This window comes from Alosa sapidissima, chromosome 14 (genome assembly GCF_018492685.1).
Source record: "Alosa sapidissima isolate fAloSap1 chromosome 14, fAloSap1.pri, whole genome shotgun sequence".
In the NCBI taxonomy this organism is placed as follows: domain Eukaryota; kingdom Metazoa; phylum Chordata; class Actinopteri; order Clupeiformes; family Clupeidae; genus Alosa; species Alosa sapidissima.
In genome coordinates, this window is record NC_055970.1 from 23,950,405 (window position 1) to 23,971,104 (window position 20,700).

At 37.7% G+C, this 20,700-nt stretch overlaps 1 protein-coding gene across 1 annotated transcript; it reads right to left on the reverse strand.

Moving 5' to 3' along the window:
• Positions 1–5,895: 5,895 nt before the first annotated feature.
• Positions 5,896–16,720, reverse strand: LOC121681475. The gene is made up of 12 exons (XM_042061236.1): positions 16,125–16,720; positions 15,492–15,833; positions 15,367–15,414; positions 14,901–15,014; positions 14,760–14,812; positions 14,263–14,446; positions 8,143–8,253; positions 7,710–8,045; positions 7,244–7,573; positions 6,403–6,498; positions 6,260–6,315; positions 5,896–6,114 (listed from the first exon to the last, which is right to left on the reverse strand). The coding sequence occupies exons 1-12, from the start codon at positions 16,171–16,173 to the stop codon at positions 5,995–5,997; spliced, it is 1,839 nt and encodes a 612-aa protein (XP_041917170.1). The 5' UTR covers positions 16,174–16,720; the 3' UTR covers positions 5,896–5,994.
• Between the last annotated feature and the right edge of the window lie 3,980 nt (positions 16,721–20,700).

Below are 20,700 nucleotides of genomic sequence, written 5' to 3' on the forward strand. Positions count from 1 at the left end.
TGTGGACAACAAAATAACTGTCTCCTGTCTAAAGTGAAGTATGGTGGTGGCAGCATCATGGTCTGGGGATATTTGTGATAAAAACATACCTTCGAGCTGAAAAGGGCCTTTCTGAGGAATCTGAGGGTAAGGTAAAGCTAATGGACTGACTAAGTATGTCTCCATACCTCACTCAATTTAGCACCTGTGAAACATTCTCAAGTGGAAGACAGAGGAGCACATGGTGTTATTAATGTTCATGATATATGTCATATCATGCTAATGACAGGCTCATGTCACGCTTATGTAGACACCTTCAAAAAGTCGTGACACTCTGGACATATGTATTGCCAAATGTTTGAACATTAATGGCTGTATGTTAAGATATTTTCAGAGGACAGCAAATCAACATAGTAATGAACTAATTTCAAAAATTGAAGGGGTGTACTCATTTTGGTGAGATACTGTACTTCCAAATATGTTTTCAGGAAAACAATATAGAGACTATCATTTATGGTGGATGCAAAGACGTTTAGCCTATAACAGGTGATATGGTTAGTTGTACACACCATTATCAATGCCTCATAGATCATAGCTGAGGCATTGTGATTTTTTTAACTTCTTAAGCCACTGCTCTTTCCGTCCATCAAGCAGCTGGAGGCGTTTCACAAGCCTCTGCTTCTGGGGCTGGACTGCCCCACAGGCTGGACATAGTTTCTTTGCGCATGGCATCTCCTGGGGGCAGTTGGGGCATTTTTTTTGTTAGAACCCATCTAGAAAAAAATGGAACATAATAGAATGTAAATAGATTCAGGTTTCCCAGTTGTCAGCTGAAGAGAATGAATTAATATATATCAATAAGTAGTATAAGTATTAATATATATCAATAAGTAGTAATAACTGGAGATGGAGTATGGTAACGACAGTGTCGATCTTGGCTCCTATATTGTTCACCATCCTGTTATCAGTGTCAGATTGGAAGAAAATATATCATCTGTTATGATTCAGACCTACAACCATTTCTGTCCCACCCTTCTCTTTCTTCAAACCCATGAAGGCTGTTACACTCAGGCCTGTGCCATGAAGGAAAAAAGAACCCCCCCCCCCCCCCCCCCCCCCCCCAAACCATACCTTCTCTAAAAGCATATTCCCTCAGGATATCATGAAGTAAGTTGAGAGATCTCACACCCTCCCCATCACTTCGCTAACAATGTACTTCATTGGTTATTATGAATAAGGTGATAGCCTACCGCCAATACCTGAGACTAGGGACACAACACCAAATTCTAGGCCCTATGCACAAGCAGTGGCCATGGGCCGAATTCCCTAAGGTAACTCAGTCCCCTTTTCTTCTCATAGGCCTAATTTACTTAAGTCAAGTCATTTATTTGTTAAGGGTTTTGTGAACATTCTAAAGAGTGCAACCAACATCTCTCAACTTTAGAATCTTGGAGTTTGTTGGTGTTTGTTGGGGCAGTGTGGAAGTGGCTTAATAAGCACACCACTACTAGGGCTCTCTCTCTGCATTCAAATTCAGTTTATTTAAGGTTAGTTCTACTCTGAACAACATAGGTTCCACCCATGACAAAACAGACATAATAATGTAGTCTAACCCTTAACAAACTAGATGTACCGCATAGCGGTACAAAATACGACCGCCGCTCAGTCCTGTACATCCGTTCCGCAAAAATAAAGCACACTTCAATTTGTCTCCATATTTTACTCTTTTTTCCATATTTTAAACTTTTGTGTATGCTTGTTTGGCATGCCTGAGTGTGTGTGTGCGGCTGCACAGAAAGTAGCCTAATGGTGCTGAAAAGGTGAATAGATTGTAGAATAGCCAAAGAAGATGTAGCATTGTTATAAAACCTTTAAAATCTCTAAACAATCACAAGTAGGGCAGTTCATCACAGTTCATCCATTGCAACTGGATTGATGAAAGGTCACTTACACCTGTAGGCTACATTGTATTTGGGAAAAGCAAAAGGTATCAGCATAATGTTATTTATTTATTTATTTATAAACAAAAAACATCTCTGTCAGTTCCATGCCGTTTTCAACAGCTATCAAAAACAACGGTCATTTTTGGATGGATGGATTTTTTGTGAATGTTTCTTCTTCTACATAAGATTTGTCATCTTTAGTTCATGTAATACTTTATTGTCAATGCACAAATTAAGTAACAGTAGTCTGAAACGTTATTGTTAATGCACAAATTAAGTAACAGTAGTCTGAAACGAAATGCTGTTTTACATCTAACCAGTGGTGCAAATAACTGACATGTCCAAATGGGCCTTGATGAAATGTGTCGCTAGACTGTTCATACACATTTTAACGGGCCAAAGTTGAAGAGCTGTTGTCCGTTATTGTTCGTGCAAATATAGGCTGATTCATGTTCCCTTGCATTGTATAACTGAGGTCCATGGCTAGTCTGGCTTTCACCAGACCAAGCTCAATCTTTTAAGAAATCAAAAAATAAATAGCGGGCAGATCAGGCTGGGTTCACCCAGCCTAGTCCATAGGCACCCGATATTGTTTAATTTTCCGATTGAGATATCCACGCTCTGGCTATTCTAAATGCAAAAATGCATCAGGGAGTTATGACAAAACTGTAACTAACAAATTAGATCCTAATAGAAAGCTGTTAGCTTCCCTAAGCTACAGGTAGCTTATAAGGTAGGCCTATTTACAACATAAATTGTCAATAGGCTATGCTGGCGACACAAATAAAATCTCCTTTGGAAACCAATGGCTTACGCCTTACAGTGTCAAGCGGACTTAAACTGCCATATCGTGGCGAAAAGTTGTAATAAAATTCACGCAGCTCCATGAGTCAAGGAAAGCGCGAACCACTTCTAAATGGGACCGACTACACAGTAAGGTGTGTTGCTAAAGCAGCCATAATGAAATGATGGTGTCATTGGATACTTCACACACACGTGCTTTTTAATTTCACAGACTACAACTGGAATCAAAGCACATCGATTCCCCTCTCACACCCTGCACGCACTTAAAACAAAAGAAACAGGCGTCTCAGTCTCACGCATGTATAGGCAAAACTGTATCAGACCGGTGTAACGTTGGTAAATCTTCCATTGCACAGAATGATTTTTGTAGCACGTGCAACAAATGACAGTCAAAAGATACAATTACAGTGCTGCTATCAATTTGCTTGGTATAACCGCATTTATAGTTTTATACAAATGCAATCAATCAAATTGGCCTCCATCACTCAACCAACGCTAACGGTAACATTACCTAGGTCCTTATTGATATTATAAGATTAACGTACCTGCAGTAAAAACCAAGCATGTCCGATAAACATCCTCAGATTTATTTCGGCTTCAAGAAGAAATGGAAATTACATTTCATGTGATCATCCTATCCTTATTAGACGTTCTCTGCGGTAAACTACACTCCATGTATGAAGCGTCCATTGTTTTTCCAACCCACTTTTAACTTCCAACAAAATTACGTCTCACTGCAACGACGCGCCATCTAGTGGACAAACGACTACTATACGATAAACGTCAGACGTAATTTCAATCCACTCTTAAAAGAAATGAGTTTGGGGGTCAGTTCTACTCATATACTAAGAGCTAATCTTGTCAAAATAATCAATAACTGGGAAACTAGTTGAGTGAACTTAAAACGTTTGTGGTGCCTGAACAATATGGCAGCTTTGAGTACAGCTCTGCAATTTTATTGAGTTTAGAACACTGTTGGGGAATACAGTGTAATGTTAATGACCTCTATGTAATAAATGAAGATTAGTATTCACTTCTAATATTAGTAATCACTTCTATTGTATACAATTTTGTTAGTGATCCAACATTTCTACCACAAACCAAATATGGGCATTTTAACTCATCAAATGCTTCAAAAAATTGTGCACATGTTCCCAAGGTGATCACATGATTGCAAGACTCATGGGAAGCCTATGTGTTATTTTATAAACGAATAGAAAGCATCTGTTCTACATCCTGGTTATATTTATGTAGCCTATCGGACATTTTCAATTTCAATGACATTGCAGTACCTCGCAAACCCCGGTTGAAGATCGGTCCGTGTAACGCTTTGCAGTGCTTTGTTCTATTTGTTCCATCCATCGGGTCCAAATAAAAAATGTGTTCAATAATCCAATTTTCAATTTGTTTTAACTGGTCAGCAAATAGATAATTGCTGCTATTTTCTAAATGTGTCATTAGTCACGCAAGATAAAGAAAACAGAAACTGGATTGGAAACAAAAGTAAAATTCAGTTAATATTGGATTTTGGCCCCTTTTTTTTTTAACTGTTTTTGTTGGGCTGAACCACGCGTAGGGGTGGGTGACCTGATAGATATTGGCGCGCGGTGTTGGTGATCACATTTTATCAGCGGATGTAGAGCATAGACTGTAAAAACTAGATGTAGAGATGGAGGGCTATCAAACACAGTTCCGCTTGCATCAAGGTGCCAAGCGATTGATAATGTCAGCTCGAGATCAGAACTTCAGATGCAGAGGGAGACATTGCTGCGTCCTGACACTTATGAGTAGGCCTACGTGAGCCCTAGTAGCCTACAGGCCAATGTAGGCTATTTGCTGTTGAAATTAATAAATGGATAAACGGATAAATTAGGCTCACCGTTGTGTCTTCGTTTAGCCTAATGAAACCTAGTCTAGCGTAAAGCGTTAAATAAGCAAAAATACCATGTCAAACAGTGCTCGGGGTAGCCTGTATAGCCCGGTATAGCCAAGACTGACGTCGATGACATTCTGCTTTGGGGAATTATTTGCTATGGCATGGCTATGGTATTCAAATATAGGCTACTGTAGATATGTTCAACATAGGCTGAAAGTTATGTTTAACGTGCCTTCTCCCAAAAAGTTTGTCATTAATCTCTAAAGTAATGAGTCAAAATCACAAACAACTTCAGGCGACGCTCCCTTCCACCATCTAGCCTGGCCCAGCTAGATGGTGTTCTCCCCCCGGTGTTCGTGGTTCAGTCCAATCACAAGGGCAAAAAAGGAAAATTAGAAAATTGACGCATCATTTCAATTTTTAACTTCTGAACAGAAAACCGTAACTGTGCTCAATTGAAAATCAAAATAAGCAACAATAACCCATTTACTGTGCCGTCCTAAAGAATGGATAACGGATTTTTAAGCCTATTTTTATATTTTTTCATGTGAATTCTGCAAATAGAACATAGCACTGCAAAGCGTTACACGGACCAAGATCACTGCCATTCAGTACAACATAACCGTAGCGAGTCGCTAACAAGAGAAACAGCCATGCAACTTCAAGAATAGTTGACCCGAAGACATCTCGCAAGAATCATGAAACATTACCTTGTCTTGTCAGTAGATATAGCTCTTTGGAGATAGTTTTTACCTGTTGTTAATATCTTTCTCCTCCACAACAAAAACATTTTCATTGTGTACAGGGCGAAGACACAAGAAGAAAGCTATTTACAACGGCAGAGTAAAATATAAATATATCTTTACAGTCGCCAAAAATACCTGAAACTGCATAGTATACCTTTAAGAGAGCAAAACAAATCTGCATATTAAAATCTTGCATAATGAATTAAGTATTGCAAAATATATTTTCAAATTGCATGATTAAATGACACATTAAATTAGAAGGTGCTAAAATACTAAAAAAATCTGAAGACACTCAGTTTACAGTGAAAGATATGAACAAGATTAGATTTCTGGACATGGCAAGAGTAATGATAGTGCCAGTTTTGTGAAAGGTTCATAAAACATATTAGTTCATCATTGAATCACTTGTTGATCACATAACGGATTGTAAAAGTACAACCAAAGGTTTGGGGGATTTTCTCTGAATTAGTAAACAAAATAGAGCAGAGGTCCAGTACACTGTTTTGAATGAAAAATACATTAAATAAATTGAACACAGAAACCCAAACCTATTTATAATAGTTTAATGTATGACCAAAGCTGAGCGTAAACTGATTACTATAAATATTGTCTGCTAGAGTATGACACGGTGAGCAGGACTGAGAGGTCAGAGATTGACAGCAGAATAAACAGCGTCTGGTGGCAGCTCTCTCTTAGCTCTCCTGCCCCTGGGATCCTTCTTAGAGAAGCTCAACGCTGCATAGTTCAGGCCCTCAGCAGCCTCAGTCTATGGGAGCAAACAGATATGTGTATATCAGAAAAATAACAGTACTTATTCAACATGACAAATATACTGTGTACTGGTACATGTAGTATAATTAAAATCATAAAATAGAATCACATCAGAACATGGGGAAAATGTTCTTTCTTACTTGGTCTCTTGTTCCAGTGTTAGAGTTGCTATCTCTAATATGCTGCTTGTTTCTCACTGTCAAGCAAACAAAATATAAACTCAGGAAACAAAACTAATCCACATAATGCACATTCTCGATAAATAAAGAAATATGACACTTACTCTTACATATCAGCCAGACTAGACAAGATGTCTGAGCGGCACCACAGCAACCCAAAGCTACAGCCAAACCCACCAGCATCGGATTTACTCGTTCAGCTGCAAAAATAAACCAGCAAAACTGCAAATAAAATATGTTATAGGCAGCACTTATGAAAGGAAACCTCTGTTTAAATGTGATGAGTAAGGTGATGACATTGTTACTCGACAAATACTATATTTTAATATTTACTAGATGTACCGCATAGTGGTACAAAGTATGACCACCTCCAGCACATTCTCTCCGTAAAAAATAAATTGCTTGTCAACTTTGTCTTTGTCTCCATCTTCAACTCCATCCCCTACTCTTGCAACTTTTGTGTATGTAAATGAGTGTGTGGGTGTAATGGGGTGTGTGAATGTGTGTTTGTGTGCGTGCATGTGCGTCAAGATATTCAGAGAAAACCGTGTCCACTCTACTCCCCTTTTGGGGGGTCTGATGCGGCAGGTGAGCAATGGATCAAAACAAAAATGTTTTTCCAGAGCTATCTTTATTGAATTTAATTACACTAATTATTATTTATACACTGTTTAATGTGAGACTCATGGCAGAATAGTAACATATTAAGACAGTGTATTAGAATGCTATATACAATTTCAAGTTGATCCATACATCTATACATTTAGATAAAGACCAACTAGTTGCTAACTAAGGATTTACCGAGAATAAATCACCTAGTCAGTAAAAATTAGAAATAGCTGAAGACCTAATAACTGTGTAGTGATGCATAATATGTGAGCACTAATACACATGTCAATGACTAACATGTGTTCCCTAAACTAAAGTGTTACCAAAATTACATACCCAAAACAAGTGCTGTTCCACTGCCAAACAGTATTTGTCCACTTGTGGCTATGCCGCAGTAGTATGTTCCAGCATCAGAGATGTTGATGTCCTTCTTTGGGAGACTGTAGACACAGTGACCCTCACACGTCCCGGTCCAGCTCTTGTTGGTGTAAATGACCCCTGGATGGGAACCTCCTGAAGCGGGTCTGAACCAGAACACTCTGAGATCTTCAGTTGTGCTGTTAGCCAGCACCACACACTCCAGTGTCTCTGAATCACCTGGGTGAACTGGGTCTGGTAGTGCAACCTGGATCACTTCTGTGATGGGATCTTTTAACCGATTTTTACCTGAAATTATTTTACACACTTTTATATACGTAAATCATCTTTTGCTCTTAAAATACACTTTACATTCTGGTGGGATTTAATTTCTAATGTATTTAATATGGTAAAAAAGTCAGTGAATCATGAAAAATGCACTTACCTTTCACAATCAAATATGTTGCATTTCCAAATTTGATCTCAAATGAAGTTATTTTACCACAGAAATAAGAACCTTCATCAGATGGCAGAATGTTTGCTATAGCTAAAGATCGAGAACCTTTGTTTAAATTGAAACGTGAATTATTAAATCCATTGTAAAGGAAGGGTTTAGGCATAAATAACTGAATTGTTCCAACAAACTGTGGTAATTGTCCAATGTTTTGCTTAAACCAAGTGATGGGCTCACGGCCATCTTTTCCTGAGACAATACATTCCAGAGTCACACTAGCTCCAATGTTGGCCTCTAGAATAGGTTGAGAAACACCACTAGTTTGTACTGGAGCTGAAAAAAGAAAAAAATATGTTGGTACAATTTTATATAAATATAACAATACATAGCATACTGCAGTTACTGAGTTAGTTTGTCCACTTACCTATTAAAGTCCAAAAGGACACAGAAACACTGAGAATAAACATTTTTACCTCAGGCACCTCACAGGTAATGTTGTATGTTTCACAGTGAAGCTCACAGTGTGTGACAGATGCTTAAATACAGGCAGAGGTGAACATAGATAGGCCTACACACGCACACACACACACACTATGTACAATGGAAACAAAAGAAGACCACGTTGTAACTTCCTGCTCCAATGTCTGGTGATGTTTACTCAGATGAACATAATAAACAGAAATGTGTTCAGCACGACTACCTATCCTCCCATATTACAGTAGCTTCAATATTTAATGTTTTTGAACATTATGTTCTGTGGGGCAAAGTTCAAACATGAACTGTGAGTGCTATCCTTTATTCATAAGAACACCATTATGCGAAATACCAACACATTTAAACGGCTGCTATTTCTTTTGATAAAAGACTCAATAAAAGATGCTTTTTTTTAAAAGATTCCCATTTCCCATTCCCAGTTCCCATTTCCAGGTCTGCCAAGCTGTTTTCGGAAGCTTTGTCCTAGAGTGCCAGCAATCTAGACCATTGTTGATGATTTTTGTACAGCCATAGCTATGAACACATTTCTACACGCTTCTGTTCCTGAGAAATCGCAAGCTAAACAGTGGCTAGTTTTCATCAAAATCGCTGTTTTTTTTTCTAGAAATGGAGATATAACGTCTTTCATATAAAGTGTTGCCTGTAAAGTTTCTGGGAAGTGACCAAGCGAGACTGGACTGGCGATCGTCATATATTTCATTTCCATTCATCACAGAGTTCCCAATATCACATATAAGGTGTGTTAGAGTGTCTACTTTCATAATTAAAAAAAAGGAGCTAAAAACGTAATATTACGTTTTTGGCACTCAACGCGTGGCACTCAATGAGTTAAGAGATGGGATTTGACCAATATGTTTTTTTGTTTGTTTTTTTTAACCAGGCAGCATTATCATTGTGCAAATTCTGTTAGAGAAAGTTTTGGTGGGACACGCTGTGCTACAACCTCTGATGTTGTCTATGTTTGGTTATATTGGTGAATGGGTTTATTTGTATCCCCCATATTTGACATTGCCACAGGAACACTGGTGGCAAAGCTGGTCTCAGAGGGCCAACTCATTTTCAATGTAACATTTTGTCTTCATCATTTTGTCTTTCAGTGTGTATATAGTACATGGAAATGAATATGGCCAGACTTGAGAAAAAAAAAATAGTACTATATGATAACTTCCTGTCAAAGTGGTATGCATGCTTGCTTCAAAGGACTTGAAAAGAAAGATGTTAAATTCCTTGTGCTCTAGGTAGGTTTCTCACAGTGGCTAATCAACAACCAAAATCAACAAGCCAAAATCACCAACACAACATATCAGCCTTCAAGAGCATTCCACTGGGAAATGCAAGCAGGCACTGATGTGACCACAAAGGTAAACTGTTTTCTACTGTATGTCACTAGATTTAATGGTAAAAGGTAGGTCAATCCAAAAATAGTTGTGTTCCATTCAGGTCAATTCAATTCAGTATACTTTTATTTACCATAAATATGCCGGAGTGTCTATTTACACCCCTGGTACGAATAGCCTTGGCCACACAGCTGAGCTATTCACACCCTGTGACATAACAACAAAAAGACGTTTCTCACGTGCACAAAAAACATGGCGGACATTCGTTTTTTCGTCAGCAGAAAGTGAAGAATTCTGAAAGGTTTCGGCACTAATATCTGTTCAGATTAAGTTTTAGATTGAAAAGTTGTGTTTTATTTTCATAATCTTGGTTCAGTGAACACATACAACCGTCAGTTTGTTAGTTAACAGAAATTTCGTGAATATGACGTTCTGGCCTATAAACTATAAGTTTACCTGCAAACACCATTTCCTTGTGGAAGAAGATAGTGCAGTGGTCACAGACAAGGGTTAGCATGTGGTAGACTGGGGTTTGATTCCTGTTTGATGCGTTTTGGCAGAGTGAGTGTGCATTTGTAACAACATCTCTGGAGAGAAGGCGCTCAATTCAAACAAGAAATCGGTTCTCAAACGGAAGTTTTGATCGCAACAATTGCTGTAGCTAGTTCATGCACCAGGGTGTAAATAGCATGCAGTACTATAAACACCAGGGTACGAAAAACATCCACTTCTAACTGTACATTGATGCAAACAGCATACCTTATTCAGAGTGTCTATTACGCAGCTGAGCTATTCACACCCTGTTACGTAACAACAAAAAAACATGTTGCTTGTTTTTTTTTTTTAAATTATTATTACATTTTGTGATCAATATGCCAGAATAAATGCACAGGGGTGCAAATAGCATACACTGATATTTGTACCAGACGGGGTACTAATAGAACACATTGCTGTGTGCACCGGTGTACGAATAGCATACATTGATATTTATACCAGACGGGGTACTAATAGAACACATTGCTGTGTGCACCGGGGTACGAATAGCATACATTGATATTTGTACCAGACAGGGTACTAATAGGACACATTGCTGTGTGCACCGGGGTACGAATAGAATTCACTTCTTATTGCACCAGGGTACGAATATCATACACTGCTAATTGTACCTGGGGTGCAAATAGCCTTACCCTAAATATGCCTGAAGGTGATTCACAGAGCTAGCTTTACATAATCCCTCAATAGCTGGCCCAAAGTGACTAATACAAAGTGCTACTGTCCTGCGTAAGGTTTCTTCCTATATGAGAGTTTTTCTGGCTCATATCCCCTTAGTGCTGGCTGTAGTAGACGAATCAAGGGTCCAGTTCAAGCTGGGTCCTGTAAAGAGAATGAAGAATTAATCTTATATCATAGTACTTTATTAAAAAAAACTCAGCTGAGTTGAACTGGATAATTAATGATATAGCATAGTGTAGCAGGGAAAAAGAAAAAATTTCAAACATGCTTTGACACATTTTTGCCTATATAGAGCTTTAACAGCAATGTGGTGTGCTACCGAGCAGCCCTCTGATTGTGTTGGTTGTCATACTCCAGAATTGTCCATAGGGGGCACAGGTGATTCAACTTCACTCAGTTTCCTCTCTTATCATGTATAGTATAAGTATAAAGTATATATATTCCAAATGAAACCAAGATCCACGCACAGCCTGGTTAGGTGTAGGTAGATTGCAGGAACATACTTAAATAGCAAAAAATAAGATTGCTCTACCGTTATTCATTTGTTAAGATTATTTAGTCTATTACTATTTTTGTATTAGTCTATTACTATCAGCATTTTTCAGGAGGCAGTATGACCACCATAAACTGTTCATTTTTGGAGGGTTAAAGGGGACTTGGTATATACAGGTATGTGTATCTGCATTGGAGACCATGTCTTTTTCTTGTATGATGTTACCCACCAAAAACAATAAAAAACATTTTTTTTCATATTTAATGATAATGTTAATTGTTATTATTGTATATTGTATGTTGATATGAACAAAAGTGTGTGTCAATAATAATAACTGTCCTTTCTTCCTACTAGTGTACACTTCTAGAAGAAAGAGCGCTATGGAATGTTATATAGTTTTTCCAGAGAACACCTGGAACATGTTCAGCACCATGGACAGAGTTTCACAGAATATGTAGTCTATACAGAAATGGTCCCTAAGACTGTTATATTCTTATTCCATGCACACACAATCAGTGCTATTCAATCATACATGGAAATACATTGGAATAATTAAAGGAACCATATGTAAGAAATGTATTTCAATTAATCATAAAATGGCCCTGATATGTCACTAGACATTAAGAAATCATGTTCATTTCAAATACTTATATCACTGACAACAGTAGTCCGGCCAGGATATTGCCATTTAAAAAGTGAAGTTGCAGCCCTCAACTGATGTTGATGTTGTGTTTTGTCATGTCATGTTGTGTTTTGGCCTGATGTGCCACCCTCTACCTATCTACTAATCACAAAGTCAGTAGTGTTTCGCCATCCGGGTTGGCAACCTCGAGTCAGGGGGGAGGGGGAGGGGATACACCGGTCTACAGTAATTTGAAAGTGATTGCAGTACCAATTTTGGCCACAATCTTACATATGGTTCCTTTAAGTAAGGGATAATGTATAGAACGCCGGTCATTATCGGGAAATAGGTCCCGACAGGGCGAACCGGACTCCAACGCGCAGCGGAGGGGTCTTGTAAGGGACCTATTTCCCGATAATGACCAGCGTTCTATGCATTATCCCGCTTATTACACAGATACTTGCCAAAACGAAACAATAAACTCCCCAGGATATGACTCTTTAGCCTACATAGCCTAGGTTATAGCCTCTTTGTTATCGTTTCATCGTGGCTTTTGCTGAGAAACAAATTGTTCGCAACAACACACGCTGAACCTGAATCAAACATTCTTTAGAACACAGCTGATCAACCATCTGCTTTCACTTTTTAATGAAGTTCCAGTTCTTGCGTAGTGATATGAAAGACGTGAATTAGATGCACAAAACCCATTTTCCTTGACAGCGGTCTGTTATACTTAGCAACGGTCTGTTATCGAGAAATAGCACACCACCGAATGTTGGGAAGGCCCATTCAAGTGAATGGAGCATTCTTCAGCATTATGAAGAACCATGTAATTAGTGGACAATAAATTTACACACACTCTCACTTGAGCAAACTATGACACAATGGCTGCCCCAGAACAGCAGGTGATTTCACCATCTTAGTACAGGTTATTTTATCAGCATTGTGATTACAATCATTGTCTTTATTCAAATGTATTTATTACATTTTATTTGTCTGTGGTAATATACAAAAACAAGCACATTGCATAATAAACGTAACATATACAATAATACAAATGTTACAAGATTCAAAATAAAATGCACACAACGAGGGAAGCTCATAGACAATATTAATTCTTAATCCCAAGCTTCAATCTACACAAACCAATCAGGCACAGTGGTCCACAAACATCATTAAAGATGTTTTTTTTAACTCTTTGTTATCAAAAATGAGGAATATGAAACAAACATTACAAATTCATGCATAGGCTACTGACCACAGCCTGGTGCATAGAGGTGCATGAAGCTAGCTAACGTGATTTGCTTGTCGCTAACGTTTTCAGTAGTCCAGCTGACACTGGGAACATTGAGTTTTTTGAGAGGTTTGTGACCAGAGCACCTGGAAAGATTCTTCCTATCTTGCTCGTGCTCAAGTGCACCTCAGGCTTCCCTTCAGAACATTGATCCGATACAGACGCAATCCGGTTGTTACGTTGTGATGCAATAATGTGCCGATGATTATTTTTTTTAGATCCATCTGGTCCCAGAACTACTCATATTTTTTTTTCCATAGACAGTAAAAGAAACAATTTTTGTCCCTCTGTAATTGTCATTCTACTACTCACTTGCTGCTTCAACCTAATAAAATCCTATTTTTCTAGGTCTGGACATTACCCTTGATTATATCTTCTAGCTGCACAGCTACACTCATTACTTTGTTAGAGTTCAGTGTTTTTTCTGCAAATACAGCTACAGTAATTCCAAATCAAAATGGCTTATCAAAGATATTTTTCTCAAAAGCTTTTTCCTCTCAATGTTTGTTATAGGCTGTGCTATCCAAATACTTGTCTTACTTGTCTTGTATATTCTATTAGTCCTATACTTTCAATGGTTGTTTCATTCCAAATGGCAGAATTTCTTCATGTAAATTCCATATCATGTTAAACAAGAAGAAAAAAGGGAAAAAAGGGGATAATGTTTTATAATGACAATTAAAGTGTCAGAAATAGTATTCACCTTTTTGAGGGGATATTTCATAAGCTGTGGTGGTATCTTTATACTCTCAGTAAGACGGAGGTGATGGTGACAAGGTTTACAGGTTGTGAATACTGGTTTGCTGCGCTAGTAAACGTTTTTTTGGATGAAAAAGCTGTTGGGCCCTTCATGTCGGACTTATCAACCGACTAGCTAACTATCACACACAGGTAGGGGCCCTATGAAGGGGTACTGAGGTGGTAGAATAAACAACAACACAAACAGGCGCCCGCTGATGTCGCTTGCTGTGTCCTTTGTAACTGCGGGCCCGGTCCCTTCAGCACCCATATCGTAACCCCCCCCTTCACATCAATCTACTGTATATATAACATTTATAACTATAACAATCAATAGTACATTTCATCATGAATGAATGTCTCAGTACATGGGTTACCAGTCTTCAGTCTTTGCTTTCTTTCACTTTTTACATCAGAATAAACAACTTCTGATTTCAACTCCTTGTTCTTTTTTCCCTTAGGTTTTCTTTTTGAAAAATCCAAAGCAGCGTAGGTCATTCTCTCAGCATCACTCTCCTGTTAATTCCAAATACACTGTTTGAATACAGTACATTATATTTCTACACAACTACTAAATGTACTGTTATAAAATGTACATGGCAAAGCCTTATTTATCATACTTACACAATGAAAAGCAATGCTGTTAAAAAGTACACATATGATTTTATAGGGTACAATTCAGTACTTCTGAGGCATTTTGAGACTTTTTGTAAGTCGATGAAATGTAGCATTATATCTGAAGCTTTGTCTTTTTATTGGCCTGTAAGGATTGTTAGAAACCCTGCCGTAAAATTTTCATTTTTGTTTTGCAAATAATTATTTTACTTACCCGAGTTTCCTCCACCACAGAGTTGTTACAGTGCATTTGTTTTTGAGCTCTCTCTGTTAAATAAACAAACATACACATATACATTTGCTAAGAAATTGGCCCCTTACCCTTACATATGTAATGGATGAATAGAGTACTTACCTTTGCAGTGTTCACAAACAGGTCTTCTCAATCGAGAAGCAATAAGGAATGGCATCACAGCAACACACACACTTAATGCCACTCCCAACCCAACCACATAACCCACCAGGGTATCTAAAATGGCCAAAATACAAACATGAAGGAGACAATTTTAAAAATATGTTTTCTGCAAATACAGCCACAGTAATTCCAAATCAAAATGGCTTATCAAAGATATTTTTCTCAAAAGCTTTTTCCTCTCAATGTTTGTTATAGGCTGTGCTATCCAAATACTTGTCTTACTTGTCTTGTATATTCTATTAGTCCTATACTTTCAATGGTTGCTTCATTCCAAATGGCAGAATTTCTTCATGTAAATTCCATATCATGTTAAACAAGAAGACATGAATTTTTTTTTTCTTGTCCTTTGGGAAAAAAGGGGATAATTTTTTATAATGACAATTAAAGTGTCAGAAATAGTATTCACCTTTTTGAGGGGATATTTCATAAGCTGTGGTGGTGGTTGATTCACTTTCTGTAAAGTAACACCAGAATCAACAACAACCATAACTACAACAACAACAACAACTTTAATAATGATAATAATTTTACCTTCATAATTCAAAGATGTCCCACTGCCAAACTTCACAAGAAGTGTTGAACAACAGCCACAGTAATAAATGCCTGAATCTGAATCTTGTAAATCGTAAATTTGCAAATTATATTTTCCATTTTCATTTATTGCTTTAAATTGTTGTTCACTGAAACCACCATATTGTACAAACGTTGTTGAATGTCTATAAGTTCCTAGGACGTATTGGAGCTCTTTTGATTGCTTCATCCTAATCCAGAAAATAGTTTTAATGTCAAATGTTAAATTTATTTTACATCTGAGAGTCACATTCTCTCCAGTCTTAGCTATTACTCTGGTATCTGGTTGATGTGGTGTTCCATCTGGAGGAAAAACATTCACACACACACACACACAAGAAAAAAGGAAGAAAAAGATAAACCATGAAAACACAATTGTAGTTCTGTTTGTGATACAAATTTAAAATAATAATAATAATAATAAATAATAATAATAATAATAATAAAATGTGATGAATGTATATGGTAGTTATTCATCCACGCAAAATAGATAAAGTAAACAAAAATAGAAAAGTAATAACATAAGTGACCAATGGTAACACCAAACATTGTTTTATGTTTTGAATGTAGATTTTGTTTAATATTCTGTCTCACCTGTGCATATGTAACAGATCAGTAACAGGAGTATGTATGGAAAGATCATCTTTCCAATGTTAACCTATATACACAGACAAAAAGGTGAGGCATTTTATTTTATTTGCAGTACTCTCAAGGCGACCTGACAATATAAAATTAGCATCATACTGAGTGAGAACCATTTTAGCTTCCAAAGTAGGACTCTCACTAGAGCAAATACAACATACATTCTGTGTTCTATGTGTTCTTTCAACATACTGGGTACCCGTTTAGAGTAATTTGTCAATGTGCAAGGCAGCCTGATAGACTTTAGTGATACCCTGCAAGTTGAAAAACAATGCTTAAGGAAAGAGGCCCAGGCTCATTGCATTGAAAAGTGGAGAAAAGGGTCATGTGTCCTGCATGATGTACCTAAGTTACATAGTGCAATAGAAGGTGCTACAATGACAGTGACAATGACAGAGACACTATTGTCCCTTACTGTCCCAATATATTGCTGCTTTAATATATTTGTGCATATAAGCAATTAAATGCTACGACCTCAATAAAGTATTTCCCTGCTTTTAATTGATGCCAGTTTTTTTTAGAAATAAATGGTTATGGTTATGGTAACCTTTGTCCAAAGCGACACACAAATACAAAAAACAACATAATATTTAAAATATAACAGGGAACAAATTAGAATGTTGGTCAAACTATAATAAGGAGAGTAGCAATAATAAACAACAATGTCAATTCAATCAATAGCCTAATAAAATAAGCAATGAAAATGAGGGACAAAGCAATAATAAACAATAATGCCCATTCAATCAATAATATAAAAACAATGACATGGTAAGACTATATTAAGGAGAATATCAATAATATACAATGTCAAATTAATCAACAGCCTAATGAAAATAAAACACTGATAAAACTGAGGAAAAGAGTCTTGACCTAGTGTTTATGACTGGTCAACATAACAGACACTCATCAGAAGACCGCAGTGGGCGGTTGAGGATGTACGCCTTGATTATTGAATTAAAATAACTACAGTAGGATACAGTACAACAACCATGAATTTTCAAACAATCATTATATTGACTTCAGTACAGTCAGCACAAATACCATTGTTAAAATGTTGAATTCAGTCCCTGATAGATTTGTGTGAGATCCATCACAAAAGGCTTTTACTTACCTGCACTCACTGTAGTTGATCGGTACCAAAATTGCACTGTGTGATTACAGCAGCCTGAAATAAATGAGTGTGTGCTGGGTGGTGCTATTTATGATAGCGTGTAATGACGTGGAAATATCACCCCTTTTTGTGTTTTGATACAAACCACAGTGGAAGCTTTAACCACCCACATCACCATATCTGTTTCAAGCTGTCTTTTATCTTATTTTGAAGACCTCTCACATGATCAAGTGTCTCATATGGCGGTATATCATTCATGCTATTTATCTGTATTGAAAAACATAATGGTATTACAGGCATACAGAAACTTCCTTTGGGGCAATAAACGTTTTTTATTTTATTCAAGGCCACATGTTCAAAGAAGGTGACTGTGGTGGTCACATAATTTCCTATAAATGAGCTCTGCACTAAGGCCTTGGTAGAGCAGCACTGCATGCCTATGGCCTGCTCTTCCTGTCCCATATTCACAAACCCAAGGGGCTTGAGTTCTGAAACATGCCCACATGCATATCAGACCACATCTTTAAACCAGGTGACAGTGCCCCTGTAGAGTAGGTCTGTTAGGAATGGCCATAAAACCTCAGTGTAGAAGTTTAGGTTAGTAGGGTTGCCACACATATTGTATTTTCTGGGATTGTTCTCTTTATTTGGGTGACTGTCCTGAATAATTAATAATATTTTCCCGGAATTTTGGTGAAAATGAACTTCTGATTAAAATTTCTGCTAGTTTCAAATGAAACGGCTATTCAGTTTTCTTCTTGGCTGCGTTTGTCCTACATAGGCTACACAGACATAAAAGGCATGCTTTTTGTTTATTGGCAGCAGAGATACAGTTTGCCTTATTACCTAGCAACTGCCAGCACCTGATCATTTCAAAGTCTGCATCTAGGCGTTACTACTGTGTTGCTACTGATTAACAAGCTTTTGACCTGCTGTGTATAACAGGAGTCATGCTAACTAGAGGCATTAGCATGTATGAAATGAACAGTTGCAGGTCCATCCTCTTCAGAGCACATGGTATCAGGATCTTAAAACATGTTGACTTTTATCCTATGCAACCTCTAAACCTGTAAATTAATATTAACAGTGTATGGACCTGTTATTCTTAACATCACACTGGTATTATTGATTAATTTGCATATGAATGCAGATATTTGAGATCCTCATAATGTTTCAACAACTATATTTTATTAAAGTAATTACACACTTACAGGGGCGGAGCTCGGGTATTGTGTGAGGGGGGGCGGGAGATGTTTGGGCCCCCCACCCCCCTCACTGATTGTTGCAGTAACCCGCACTGTCGCGTTGGCTTGCGCTAGCGTAATTTCACGTAATATGCAGTAGCCAACTAACCAAAATATTTAATATATGTTTATTCCAGGAAAAATAAAAAATAAAGCCTTTGATCATAGCTCCCTATTCCGGTCAAACAAACAACAACTTTGCTCAACAACTTCAACTAATTTAGCATGTTAAAGGGACAACAACTATCCCATCCTTTTTAAAGAAAAGAAACGTAAATGAAAACAATATCCCATAGCCCTTGCCTAACAGGAAATGAGCGACTGTGAACTCAAGAACGTTAAAAGTTGGCCCACTTTTAAGAATTTCTCAACAAAGGAAAAAACAGACACGTAGCTTTACAGGCCTAAAAGGACATGCACACTGCAAAAAACATTTAATCTATTGTGAGTTTCAGCATTCTCTCCTTCATGTTTGCAAATCTGTCAATAACTTTATCCTTATTGACCTCAATGTCTCTCTCGATACAGAGGAGCGCTAAGTCTGACAGCCGCGACTCACCCATGGTGGAGCGCAAGAAGCTCTTAATGAGTTTCAGTCGGCTAAAACTTCTCTCTGCCTTCGCACTGCTAATTGGAATCGTCAAGTAAATACGATAAAGAATGGCAAGATTAGGAAAAGCCCGATCCATGTCGTTTGCGATGAGAAATGGGAGGATTCTGTGGGTGTTTAAATGCATGCACAGCTCACTGTACATTGCACAAAATGTAACAAATTCATTAACCACTTTGTCGGCATTGGATAGATCCTGTGAATAAAAGTCCGCAAGCAAAGTTTTTCAGGCGCATCAGGTAGAGTAAAATGTTTCGGGTTCAGAGCAGCAAATTTTCCAGCCATTCTCTTGAAATCTGCAAATCGATGTTCAAACTGAGAAACAAAAACGTCAAGTATGTAGTAAAACACATCGACTCTGAATCTGTCCCTGCTGTCTTCTAAAATCTCATCTGTGTGTTCATCTGAACACAAACGCTTTTTCTTACGAACTCTTCCCCTATCAAAATCGGTAGTTCCCTCACACAGTATAGCCAGCTCTATGGCTGTGTTAAACAGACAAAAACTATGCCTAACCCAGCCTACATATATTTTTATTGAACATTTAAGTAGTAAACAATTCCGAATGGATATGTGGTCAATAAACTGTATTTAAAAAAAAAAAAAAAAAATCCTACCAGTGGGGTAGGGTTGTTCGCGCAACCGGGTTGTTCGCGCCGCAGCCCCCCCCCCCCCCCAAATCTCCGCTACTGCACACTTACAATGAAATAAAAATGTAATTGAATTAAAAGGCAGAATGTAAGCATATTGTTTCATCAAAAGCTTCAATGACAGTGAACAAAATCAGAAAAATGTATTATCCTTTAATTTATTCATTGTGCTTTGTTCAGTTAGCTACAGTGTAACATAATTGCATACTGGATCTATCAAGTGAACTGGTTCCATGTCAGATACAGTTGTCATCAGACATATCCTAATGCGGCCACAGTGTAAAATATGGTATTAATCTTTTGGCCCTAAAAGAGTTGCCTTTACAGCAGAATACTGTATCTCACAGATTGCCACTTCTTGTTAAAGGCCTTGTGTTTAAATATGGGGTGATACTGCCCTCACCTGGCAATAATACAATTACATTACATTTATTGATTTAGCGGTGACTTTTATATGTCAATTATATTACAAAGGATTACATTGGGGCAACTGGACGGTGGAAGCTGGGAATTGAACCCACAACTTTTCAGGCTACTGTATGCTAGCCCAGCTCTTTAACCACTACCACCACCATGATAAAATGAAACTACAATTGAAGTCACAGGGAGTACTATTGAGTCTCCTTATTGGACGAGATGCATTCCATAACAGAGGACATCGCAGGACATCTTCACTCAGGCTTTTCACTGCTCAAAATCACTCCTCATCTTGCACTGAATAATATTGCTGTAGCTGTAGTTCACTAAAATGGCAAATTTTAGTTACAACAATTTTTGTTACAAGTATTTAAAAATAAGACCAGATGGGCCACAGCATTCTGGACCATCTGAAATGGATTTACCACACAAGCTGGAAGGCCTGTGAGAAGTGCGTTGCAGTAGTCAAGGTGTGAGATCGCCATGGTCTGTATTA